The sequence below is a fragment of the Montipora foliosa genome, chromosome 6 (genome assembly GCF_036669935.1).
Source record: "Montipora foliosa isolate CH-2021 chromosome 6, ASM3666993v2, whole genome shotgun sequence".
Classification (NCBI taxonomy): Eukaryota; Metazoa; Cnidaria; class Anthozoa; order Scleractinia; family Acroporidae; genus Montipora; species Montipora foliosa.
The window spans coordinates 52,275,425-52,287,924 of NC_090874.1; the positions used below are offsets into that span (position 1 = coordinate 52,275,425).

At 39.8% G+C, this 12,500-nt stretch overlaps 2 protein-coding genes across 3 annotated transcripts in view; both read right to left on the minus strand.

Annotated features, from left to right (window-relative positions):
• The window catches only part of LOC138007711 (uncharacterized), a 7,136-nt gene extending 579 nt beyond the window's left edge, over positions 1 to 6,557 (minus strand). Inside the window, exons 1-10 of one of the 2 annotated variants that reach the window (XM_068854769.1) lie at positions 5,496 to 6,557; positions 5,281 to 5,348; positions 4,763 to 5,048; positions 3,545 to 3,688; positions 2,261 to 3,282; positions 1,698 to 1,780; positions 1,418 to 1,525; positions 928 to 1,124; positions 564 to 632; positions 271 to 343 (exon numbers count right to left, since the gene is read on the minus strand). In XM_068854769.1, the coding sequence (XP_068710870.1) occupies positions 271 to 343; positions 564 to 632; positions 928 to 1,124; positions 1,418 to 1,525; positions 1,698 to 1,780; positions 2,261 to 3,282; positions 3,545 to 3,688; positions 4,763 to 5,048; positions 5,281 to 5,348; positions 5,496 to 5,665 (2,220 nt within the window). In that variant the 5' untranslated portion in view covers positions 5,666 to 6,557. Of the gene's footprint in view, positions 344 to 563; positions 633 to 927; positions 1,125 to 1,417; positions 1,526 to 1,697; positions 1,781 to 2,260; positions 3,283 to 3,544; positions 3,689 to 4,762; positions 5,049 to 5,280; positions 5,349 to 5,495 lie in introns of both variants that reach the window. The other variant, XM_068854768.1, reaches the window with a different exon arrangement.
• A 765-nt stretch (positions 6,558 to 7,322) lies between these two features.
• LOC138007712 (uncharacterized) overlaps positions 7,323 to 12,500 on the minus strand; it is a 28,409-nt gene continuing 23,231 nt past the window's right edge. Inside the window, exons 10-11 of the mRNA XM_068854770.1 lie at positions 10,716 to 10,922; positions 7,323 to 9,925 (exon numbers count right to left, since the gene is read on the minus strand). Coding sequence (XP_068710871.1) covers positions 10,728 to 10,922 — 195 coding nt within the window. The 3' untranslated portion in view covers positions 7,323 to 9,925; positions 10,716 to 10,727. The remainder of the gene's footprint in view (positions 9,926 to 10,715; positions 10,923 to 12,500) is intronic.

Consider the following 12,500-nt stretch of genomic DNA (forward strand, 5'->3'; position numbering starts at 1 on the left):
TTTGGACAGGCGTGAAGGACCCTTAAGTAACTCCTCTGTGGATGGTGCTGCCTTCATTCCAATTGTAGGGGCTATCTGTTTGGGATTAAAGAGGTTGTCATCTGTTGGCTGTGAAAAGCTCCCCTCTAAAAGACAACGCTCCTTGAGCATCTTGGCCATCATGAAAGGAAAATAGCTGTAGCTCTTCTCTTCTTTAACAATCTCAGCATGGAATTTTTGGGTGCGTTTGGAATATTTCCTGTGACCACGTGCATCACCAGCTGCATTTACCTGCTTCCCTCTTGAGAGATGCATGTTATGATCAATAGCAGCTAACATTATCCTCATGATAAAGTAGGGATATCTGAAATAAATGAATGAAAAAAATTGAAAGTAATCATTATAAAATTTTGCAAGAACAGACTACAGCAGAAATGAAATACAGGTTATCAATGGTGGGTAACTTCTGAAACACTGATATTTACAATTCTACTACATGTGGTCTCTGATGGGAGGGGCCTGTTAAAAGACCTACAAGACAGAAAGGCATGTACATACACAATACACAAGATTGATTTCCTTACTCAAATGCCATGCGCTTTGGAGCATATTTCGTGAGCATGCTATTGTAGCTCTCCAATACACTTGTGTGCCTGTAAAAATGATAAACCTAAAAGTTATAATATTATGAGTGGTAAAGTAGTACTTAGTGTCCTCATTTCCTATCATGATCAGCCACCTTGAATCTTAAAACAAGCCCTTGATATTGAAACAACCCTTTTCTGATAATAAAATGCTTGTTTATGTATGGAATGTCATTGTGTGAGATTTATTGACAGCAGTGGGTTGTTTGATGAAAGGGGGCAGGTGGAGGAAACAATTTGACCAATGCAAGAAAATTAAGTCTTCAAGTTTATAACACCACTACCAGCAACGGGAATTACTGACCTGAACCTAACATAAAACTCCAAGTTGTTGAGCCACTTCTTGTCCAAAACAACCTCCCTGAGAGCTGTTAAAGCTTTCGAAGACTTCGCCAAATATGTCTTTCCCGAAGTTCCTGTTTCATCAGGGGAATGCTTGCAGGCTCCTCCAGCCCATTCATGTTCGCCACAAACATGGTGAAGAACACCAAACCAAGTTTCCTAAAAATTAAAAATGATAAACATGTACAGTATTAGAACTAAAAAAATTATTACACAAACAAGAAGCCTCTCAGAACTTCATGAACATTAATAAGACAGTAAATATGACTGCAGATGGAGATTTTGATTAATGTGCAATCAATTAGCATGTACTCAAACCAAATAAGACAGCAAGAAGAAAATTGCATCACAAAGGAAAAACCCTGTACAGCAAAACTGCTTTGTGTAGATCATGCAACAAGGGCACTCCTGTCTAGCACAATATTCAATAAAAGGGGAAAACTGTTTCCAACCTTCAGTTCATCCACACTACCATCACAACTTTGACAGCAAAACCAGAAGTGGTTGACAATGTCATCGATCCACTCTTTCAGAGTTTCACATCCTCTTATGCGAGCAGCCTGTTACAAAAAAAAAAAACAGGAACAAAAACAGAGGCAAATCTAGTATATAGAATCAAAGTAGGGTGGTCAACTTACTGAGAACAAAGACAACTAAATCAAACATTTGTTACATTTGGGAAACTAAATATACTTGCAACATTTAAATGACAGTGACAAAACATGCACTTACTTGATGAAGACACTTGCTCAGCTTCTTTGCCTTGTGCCAAATATCAAGAGAGTGAAACAGTTCCACCAACTGTGGAAATTTCTCTACCAAACCAAAACAAGCTATTATTAGCTAACAGGCCCTTTGCACAATCCGATCACATGGCATGGAATTCATTGTGCTGGGATGCAAGTAACACAGAGGGACTTTCAAAACAAGGAAGTCAGGCTCGGCTGGTAACATGTAACACATGACCGGATCATGCAAAGGGCCTATTAGCAATGAAGCTCTCTCTCATTGTTGTTTATCAATAGTTATAATTTTTGAGCCAGAAGCCCCAATGGCACTGATCAAATCCAGGTATCTTTAATTCATTGATGAACATACACTGTGACTGTTGACTATTTAATATACAGACTATTGACCAGCTGCTGGGTTTATCTGGGTATTCAATGTCAAAGAACATTGGATACATGTATTTAGAGTCAAGGCCACTAAGGGCAGCCATCCCAAGCAATGAGAATAAAGGGATTCAAAGCTGATAAGATGCTCGAGATTAGAATATGCAAATAACATAAGCATACCTTTCATATCACGCACAAGCTTCATAATTGATGAAGAAGCATCTGTTGCAAGCTCACTGAAGGGGAGGACACTAGCCATCTTCTCCAGAAGTCGTCTCAAACCTTCTTTCTCCATGACAACAGAGTTGCCCCCTGTCTCCCTTTTATCTACAACTGCCATGTCCACAACTACTTTGCTGGCATGCTCCATTAGCGTGTAGACACAGTACCTTGCACTGTGTCCTGGAGAGTCATTCCTGCCATCACCACACAAACACAAGTCGTCATACTGTTGAAGAAAACCAGTTATCAAAGAGTTCATTTCATCCCAAATCTCCTTAACCACAGGGGCTGCACAGTGCTTCTGGAATCTTGTAAATGTGTTCCTGCTGATAATACTTAATCCAAGGGCTTTACATAACAGGGTAAATTTGCTATAGTTATTCCCAGAAATGATTATTGCTGCTGCAAATAGGGAATCATTCAGGAAAAACTCTACATTGTTCTTCACTCCTAAGACTTCTGATGACACCCATTTCTGGCAATGTCCATTCTTGCATTTGCGAATGATTTCAACCCTGGACCCAATGGTCTTCACCTCTTCCTTAAAATGAAGTCCCTCACCACAGAGGGCACATTTGTCTTCCGAAAGTTCCACAAGCTTATTGATGGAGACCATAACTCTCATTCGTGAGTGAAGGGCTAAGAATGTTTCGAGATCACCTTTGCTAGTAAGCTGCTGGAAAGCATCCTCTAGCTTCTTAAGAATTTCAGCTTGATGTTTCTCTGCTGGTTTGGTAGTTTCCTCTGGCTGGGGCATGCTTACTTCTTGTTCAAGGGCCTCGGTGACCGTCGGACTTCCAGCAGCGCCACAAATATGGTTGGTATCATCATCTGCATGTATGTAGTAAGGTTGAGGGGCTTCAGACACAACACAAGGGGCTACAGCAGCAGTAGGAACACAGCTGGAATCATCTTCAGCAGCATAAGAAGGATCAACCATTGTAAGGGTTCTTTCATCTTCCTCACTGCTGATATCCATGCTGTGAATAAGCAACATAATATGATTATAATATTGATTGCTATAATGTACACCACCCCCTCCGCACCAAACCCCCTTCATGAGGAATTGCAGAGCAGCTCTGTACTGTGTGACATATGGTAACATATGGCCTATCTTCAAGCATGCATACATCTAATATGCAGGATTAAAAAGCCTTCATTTAAATTAAGATTATATATTTGCATTTTCACAAACTGGTGTTTGCATACTAACTTCAATCATTGACAGTTGACCCTACTCACTTTTCACCAAACAGCTGTGTAACATCAGGATGCTCAGGACTGCCATAGCTATCAAGATGCCATTCGTCATAATCACTGTGGTCATCGCTGAGTTCATCACTGGATGTGTCACTCCTGTTAAGATCTTCCACAATGATGTTCACTCTGTACACAAAAGTACATTGAAATCTTGTGAAATTTTGACAATGAAATATAAATTCGATAATGGTTGAATGTATGGGACATACAGTTCATTTACTACAAATCATGATATGAATTGTTGGCATTTTTATCAGGTGCTCCATTCTAGGGCCTCTGATCATGGGAGTGGTCTCTAAGTAACATTACACATGTCATACCTATAGCTGAGCATCAGGTACTACATAATTGACACCCACAACAGGTTATGGTTTCAACTTTGATCAACATTCATTGTTTTCTGAGGCTTTCTTGGTGCAAAAATCATCTTCTATTTGCTTTATACAAAAAAATAATTGATTCTCTATCAAACAGAGTATTTGTACACCAAGATATCTCTTGCATGCATATAACTAAGAAAAATACACAAAAGGAAAGACCTTTACATCGTCCATGTAGCTGTAGCCATTAAAATTAGAAACAGGCAAAATTGAGAAATGACTTAAAATCTGCATTGGTATTCTTTTATCACTGGTATACAGAAAAATACTGACCCCCCTTTCCCCCGGCTCCCAGGAAATTCTAATCCTTTCTGTGGGGGTGGTATGGATATTGTATGGAACTGTATATCACACGGTTAAAATTACAACAATCGTAGAATTGATACAATATTACAACTGGGAGCTTGAAGATATGAATAATAAATTTTATCATTTAATGCATGTTTTTCTTCCTTTCCATTACCTAGGAGCCCACCATGTAACCTACCAATAAATGCCTACAGATAATGGTATACTCGTGAATGCACAGCAACCTCTCATTGTGTTTTGCTGCAAATAATATTGCTCATGGGTGGTCGAATGATAAAACAATTATTGAACTTGGCTATTGCAAAACATCATTATTTGTCAGTGTCACTCAGATCTATCATTTGCCCCGCCTTCGGCTTCAGAAAAATAACTGCTTTGCTCACCACTGACAAAACACAATATTTTGCTCACCCTCATCCAATTATTTTTAAACATTCTACTCGCTGTGCTTGTCACATTGTTTTTACCACATATGACTTTGTGCACATTGCTATCCCATTTCTATACATACGTTTGCTCCAAGTCAGGAAAAGGATGATCATCAAAAATACATGTAGGCTCAACTGATACATCAGAGTCTTCTTCAGATAGGCTGTCATCAATTGCAAACCCACCAGCAGAGAATGGGTTGCCAGTGAAACTGTTATTGGTCTGGTCAAACAGTTTACTTCTTGAATGCCCTGGATCTGGTTCTCTCTGTTTCCCCAAGTCCGATATCCCCGTGACATCAACACAACTTGAGTGTGACTCACCAGCAAGATTTGCACGAATGGGAGTAGAAAACAAGGGAACTGGATCTAGGGTAAACCAGCAAATATGTTCGTAAATGACCTATTCATTGGAATAAAAATTAATTTCCTCAAAACAACACAAAATTAAACTACATGGAAAACAACAAGAATATTACAGATTCATCAAATAAATATAGACACAAAAATTTAATCCAAGCTTAGGTAACAGTATGTTTCTAAGCTTGTATAGGCTTACAAGATTACGTGGGACTACCAGTAATAAAAAGAACTTACTTACTTGTATCATTATCTTCTTCACAAGACAGAGATAAATTTACCTCTGCAGATTCATGAATGGTGTTTGATCTAATAAGGAAAGGAAAAAATCAAATACAATACTGCCTGGAGAAGTGTATCGGCAACACAAAGGAAAATAATTTTAAGTAACAAGTGGAACAAGTGGTGTACATGTGCACCAATTATGTACTGTAGCTGTCGAGCAGCAAACCTCACCTTCCACGATGTAACAGGAATTCTGCAAACTCACTGTCTGTGCGTTGTGAAAGTCCCAGAGCTTCTTTTCTATCCCTCCAGAGATTAAAAACAGATTCCCTCAACCGAATCGACTTCAAAGAGCCAGGCAACTTTGGTCTTCCAACACGACGGCGTGTAATGGCCGCCATTTCGTCATACACACACAGTCTTCACAGAACAAAATTTACGAATATATACAGAATATTTACAAAATACTTTCAGAAATATAAAAAGTGACAACAAGAGAAAGTTTTTCCAGCAAGAGAATGAACAATATTCCAAGGATTGCTTTGGGAAAAAGCGATGCAAGTCTGCTTCGAAGAATTCGGTAATTTCGTGTAACACGAAATTCAGGATCAAAGTATCACGGCGCGCAATGCATCAAGGGTGAAAATGGGCCTTTAACACATTCAACAAACTGTATTACTTGGAAGGATTAAATCTACCCAACTGTTTCACTTAAGAGCAACTTTATGATACCATATGAAACAGCGATAAATGCTTAACAAGATGCTCTCATTAATTTGAAGCACTCTCACGGTGCCTCTTTCCACTCAGGTGTATAAATAGGTGGGGTAGCCCTGTGATGGACCAGCATCCCACCCAGGGGGGAGTAGAAATACTACTAGTCGCTTCATGCTACAGAAACCGGGATAAACTCCGGCCTAATGGGCCACATGACTCGTAAGCGGATTTTACCTTAGTAAGTTACCATGGCAACAAAAGAGCCATCTAAAAACACCCTATATTTTGTCTTTCAACGCGTATATCTCAAAAACGAACGCGGTGCCCCCATTTTTCATTGCTGGAGATTGATTAAGACGCCAAGATAAAACTCTCTGCAAAGTTTAAAAAAAGTTCTCTGGAGCGGATTAATAGCCACCTCCACAATTGGAAAGTTTTAAGGTGGCTATGTCTCCACTCCAAAAAATTATTTTAAACTTTCCAGAGAGTTTCATCTTAGCGTGCTAATCAATTTTCAGCAATAAAAAATGGGAGTCACCCAGTTCGTTTTCGAGATATAAGCGCTTAAAGGGAACCTCCACTAAAACAACAAAATAACTTTACACCACAGAACACAATGTTTACAATTGGAATTGCTCAATCTTTTTCCAATGAAAGCGTTTGTATTCGAGAAAAGTAAATTCCAAAAACGCTTATTTTGGCTTTCAAATTTCCTGGGCGCCGCCATCTTGAATAATTGTGACGTAACTTGGTTGCCTTATTGTTCCAGAACAATCGCTCTTTGTATCAGAACAATAGGGCAACCAAGTTACGTCACAATTATTCAAGATGGCGGCGCCCGGGAAATTTGAAAGCCAAAATAAGCGTTTTTGGAATTTCTTTTTCTCGAATACAAACGCTTTCATTGGAAAAAGATTGAGCAATTCCAATTGTAAACATTATGTTCTGTGGTTTAAAGTTATTTTGTTGTTTTAGTGGAGGTTCCCTTTAAACACAGTATATAGAACGTTTTCAGATGATTGTTTTGTTGCCATGATAATTTATTACGTCACATTAATGTGTGCATCTTTTTAAACAGTTCCTGGTGTTTCACATGGTACCGTAACATTGACGTTAAGTGAAACGGTGTTGTAGAGTTCATCCTTCTAATAAGAAGTTCCTCCAAACTGTTGAAACGGGTTTGAGCCACGTTAAATTGTCAATGAATTCTGAACGCTTATTAAGGCCAATCACTTTGCAGCTTGGCAACGCTTGAAGCAATCAGTTCCCATATTAGGTCATACGGTATATGACGTGATAACCGAGATTGAGTGAACCAATCAGACGGCTAGGAACGCAATATCCGAGGTCGAAAATTTAATAAAAAAATTATTTAAGCATGATAAAATACTCATATTACCACGAATTATTTTAGCCTAAGGATGGCAGAAAGATAAGAAATAATCTAACATTGAAATTATCTATCGCTTTCCAATTTATTTAACGGTAAAGAATGACTAAAAAAATAAAAACAAAAATAGAAAAAAGTTTGATCGAACCTAATTAACTGCAAGTAAAAGCAAATGGATTTTACGTATTCTATTTTTTCCATTGTTACCAATAGATAGCTACTCTCCCTAAAAGTCAATAGGTAAAATTCTATTATCTGTTACCTTACACACTTACTGCGTTTATGGCGGTTTTCTTTAATTTAGAACCGTACACCACCTTGGCCAATCATAATAGTCGCAAACTATGAGCCAATCATGACGCAAAGAAACCCGAAGCCAGCAGATGCGAACGCGACTGAGCTACGCAAGTAAGCAGTGAAGCTTTGTGTCAGTCGTCACCACTCTTCTCGCGGATTTGCTTCTGTCTTCTATTTTACCAAATGAAAATATCGCGCGAGATTTTAAGCCAAATACAGAGCGATTCAATACGAGACCAACAATGGCAATCACCACTGAAGTTCCTTTAGATACTCGATTATTAAAACCAACCTCTTTGATTTTACCCGTGAGATCTTTGCCGAACCATTTCGATTTTTCTACATAGATTGTGTATCCTTTTCCTTCAGCTTTTTTTATAGGCTTGAAAAAACGAAATATTTTATACCTTCAGGCGATCATTAGGCGATGACGCCATGAAGTGTACTTAAAATTTAAAACTTAAACCCCTTAATTAAATATCATACCATAAATAGCAATTTAAGGTTATTTTAAGCATTGTCAATTCATATTCAGCACAAATCCTTTTATCGAATAACTTCCGAGCCCACAGTCCCTATGATTTTTGACCCAAATCTCATGTGCTTTATCAGCGGTCAATTAAAGGGGGATGGCTGCCGGAGGCAGCTTGACTTATTACATATGCAAGCCACCACGCCAAACTACCTTCGGCATCGCGAAAGATGAGCCTAGGGCCTTAATCCGGTCCTAGCAGACGGTGGGCTCGCGGCGAGCGATGCCAGTGCATTTTCAATTCTAAATACTGTAATAATATTGTGCGCGTTTATATTAATACGAAATTGCCCAGACGATTACTGGCTTTTGTTTCTTCATCAGTGGGGCTAATAACATTCTCCACCAAAATTTTCGTACAAAATTCATTCATTCATTCGGTCATTCATTCCTAAATCAGTTCAGTCGTTCGTTTTTAACCACTCTGCCAGCAGAGCCTTTACTTGACGAAAAAGAAAGGACTCTGCAGAAATCGTGTAAACATAGTAAATAGAGGAGAATGGTTATGAAACCCGACAAATTTCTATGTTGTAGGTTTTTGTTCTCTTTTTTGGCCTTGGCCGTGCACAAAACACAATAGTTGTTTACTCCGTACTTAGAGAGTAACCAATAGAAAAGTGTTGGTTACGTAAGTCATGAATAGTGTATGAGCGCAAAACAAAAGATTGACTTTCGTGGACTTTCCAACCTAAATCTTGGCATCTTTGTTTGCTCCATTGATGTTTTCCGAGCTTCCAAAACAGTCCCCTGTATTAACTATGGTGTAAAGTATTTATTGAAGATCCACAAGCCGTTGCTTGGAGACAGTTTCAAACCAAGGCCAGGTCTCCATCGCACTCCCAGACGCCATATTGGCTTTCGTACTGAAGGCTCGATTTTGAACTTCACCTTGTCAAAAATATGATGCGCGCGCTTCCTAAACCGGTTTGACCGGAGTGACTAGCCCCGAAACTTGGGCTGCGGCGACTTAAAAAACTTGACTCGATTTCTGCAGAGCCTCTCCTGCTAAACCTCTGGTGAGATTTAGAGAGGCTCTGCTCGCAGGGTGGTTTTTAACACAAATGAAGTACAAGTAGAGCGTTGCACGACATAAACATTTGCAAATGTGAGAGAAAAGATTTTTCCCTCTCCAACCCGACCCAAAAAATGTCTGGAAAGAGTATGAGTCAGACTCTGGCTTTTGCAACCAGATGAAACCTTGGTAAACTTAAAAGCAGACAGAAAAACGGAGGGAAGAACTCTCGCTAGCAAAAGTTTTGGTGCAATGGTCTCCCCTGCCAAAGAAAGTCAAGTTTTGGTACACCATATTTCATGTTAAACTCATACAGATAGCGCGAGAGAGCTGTTTTCATCATGATAATGTTAATGAAAATACCAGATGAAACCTCTACCCAACAAAAAATCCTTGAATGTGTATTTTTTTGTCAGTGAAACGCCAGGGATTGGGAAATAGTCGAAGCAACACGAATTGAATCGTCTGTTCGATTCACGAATTACGATAACATCATCAAACCATCTTATTTCAGCCGTAGGTGCTGGTAAAACAACCAAAAACACATTCGAGGTACGTTTGCTCGACCTACAGGTAACAGGTACTGTATGGTGGGGTTGTCCCTCCGGTGACATCGGGACAATTCATAATTATTGCTGAACTTGCGAAGACCAATCAGCAAGTCTCTTCAAAGGGATTGATAAAATGTAAATTGTTCGACGATATCTGCGGATCTAAGCATGAAAAAAAGAGAGAGAAAAAATCGAAAAAGCCGTAGTCAATTATAACTGGATAACATGGAAGTAGAGAACTGGCCAACTGAGGTTATTTACAGGGAACAAGGGTTCTGAATCCATGAAGTTTTTAACCCCTTCACTCAAAGACGCCCCGAGTTGAAGAGTAAAACCATCAACTTTTAGCCGCTGCTTGGGGTGACTAGCAGAGTAATACTTTGGAGAATAATTGATAACCAGAGAATTGCTATTGAAAAGTACCCGGCCAAAGGTCTACGACAAGCATTTTTGGAACTCAGCGGCCAACGCCCCGTACTACCCCCTTGACGCCTTCGATGCAGTACGCGTGAAGTGGTTAGGGCGCTTTCCTTGAGAGCAGAAGACCAAGGGTTCATATTATCGGCTGCACTTGTACTTAAATAGTCAGCTCGTTTGCCCCTGGCCAGTTGAGATTCTTAAAAGTTGTTGTTGTTGTTGTTGTTGTTGTTGTTCTGTTCTGTCATTTCGTTGATTGTTTATTGGCCCTGGGTGGGGAGTGGCGAATAGACCATTTCCGAGTTCATGTCTGCCTCCTCTTCAAAGCGAGTCTAAGTGCGAAGTTTTTCTTATGAAAATTAGTTTTCATTCATATGTAAAGTAGAACTAATTACCATCCCAAAAACTTCGCACTTAGACTCGCTTTGAAGAGGAGGCAGACAAGAACTCGCAAATGGTACATTAAGTATGCATGTAAATAACAGTTGAACTGGCAGTGACCACCATAATACGCCACAAGGCAATAATCACTTACTAGGATCACAGCTTAAACATATGGAGTCGAACTTTCAACGGAGTTTTCATCATTGGTTGATGTGTCGTGTTCTGTTACTTTGGGATTAAGTGCTTCGCTCTGCGAGTTCTTTACTTGCATGGAATTTTCTGTCTTGCTAGCAAGCATTGGCACATATTCACCACCGCTTCCTTTGCCATCATATGGCATTTCGTAGAAGGGAGATGGCTAAAATGACGAAACAAGAAAACTGCTATGCATAACTAAGAATAAGAAAGAGTGGGCAGGGCTTTGATACCGATATACTCAGTGCCGATCAAAAGCTGGAAGGTATCGAGGCCCACGCAGAACGCGACGAATCTACGACTGTGCCAGTTCCTAAAATATCTCATTGAAGGTGAATAGCGAATAATGAATAAATTTTGGGTTATAGTTTCCACATATATGCTAATATCATAATATATAAACTGCATGCAGAGCTCACACTCGACAAGCTATCAGTTGGCTGGAGAGGATTCCTTGCACCTGATCATCGATGATCAGTCTACCTACGCGTATAATATTTCTTACAACATTTTAGGAACACGTTTCACAGTAGTCATATATATTTTTCAGTGCAAAACTGTGTAAAGCAAAAACACAGCACTCAATCTCTGCATTTTCCACTCCGTGACCATCACACCCTTAAGAACTGTTACTTTGTGTAGGACCAACGGCTTGTTTGACGATTCATATTAATATTCTTACCCCTCCAAAAAACTCGGACTACCCAGGAGTTGCAGGGAACTTAACGCTAGCAAAACAGCCTATTATTGTGGCACGCTGACCGGAAGGAAGAATATAGAGGTGCCGTTGCGACTGTACTTTCACTTGACCTAGGGGGATGTAGCAGCTCTCGTAACGTATGACGTGATTGGCTCGTTACTTTAGCCAAAATCAAAAGTCTAAACAATTGAAACAAATGACTTACGGCCGATTTACACGGCATGCGACAAGCTTACCACAGGCCTACGACATGAATTACGATTGGCTCAGCTTTTTTAAAAACATGTTTTAAAATGCTAAGACATTTTTTCTGACGTACACGACAATCGTAAACGAGTTGTAGACCTGTCGTAAGCTTGTCGCATGCGACAAAACTCGTACCGTGCAAATCCGATTTACACGGTGCTGGCTGCTGCCCTTAGACTTAAAAACAATATAAGCTGGTAGCTCACAATACGAAACAATGGCAGGTTACGAGAGTTGCTACATTACTGGACCTGAAGTGGGCAATTTGTATAAGAAAAATATACTTTCTCAGCCGATTCCCAACCATGGGGAAAAATGGGGTGAGAAGGGATTCGTGAAGGACTCGAACATGGGTTTGTTGTTTGAAATATTTAACGATTTAACCAGTAATTGAGTACAACTCGACACCCATGAGTTTTGAGTCATCTAAGTGTAAAATTATGCACATTTCAAGGAAAACACGTCACAACTCCCACCACTTATACTTCTCACATGACACCACCCTAGATCCTGTCACGCATACGAAATACCTAGGTGTGACTATCACTAGTGATCTACAATGGAACCCTCACGTCGCTAGCATAACTGTAAGGCTAACCAAATGCTTGACCTACTAAGACGCAATTTATCTGCTTGTGATCCAGCAGTAAAAAAAGCAGCGTACATGAGTCTGGTCAGACCACTTATAGAATACGTCAGCAGTGATTGGGATCCCCACACTGAACAGCTCATCGCTGAAGTGGAAAAAATTCAACGCAGAGCAGCACGCTTTGTCCTTTCCGACTATAAAAGCTA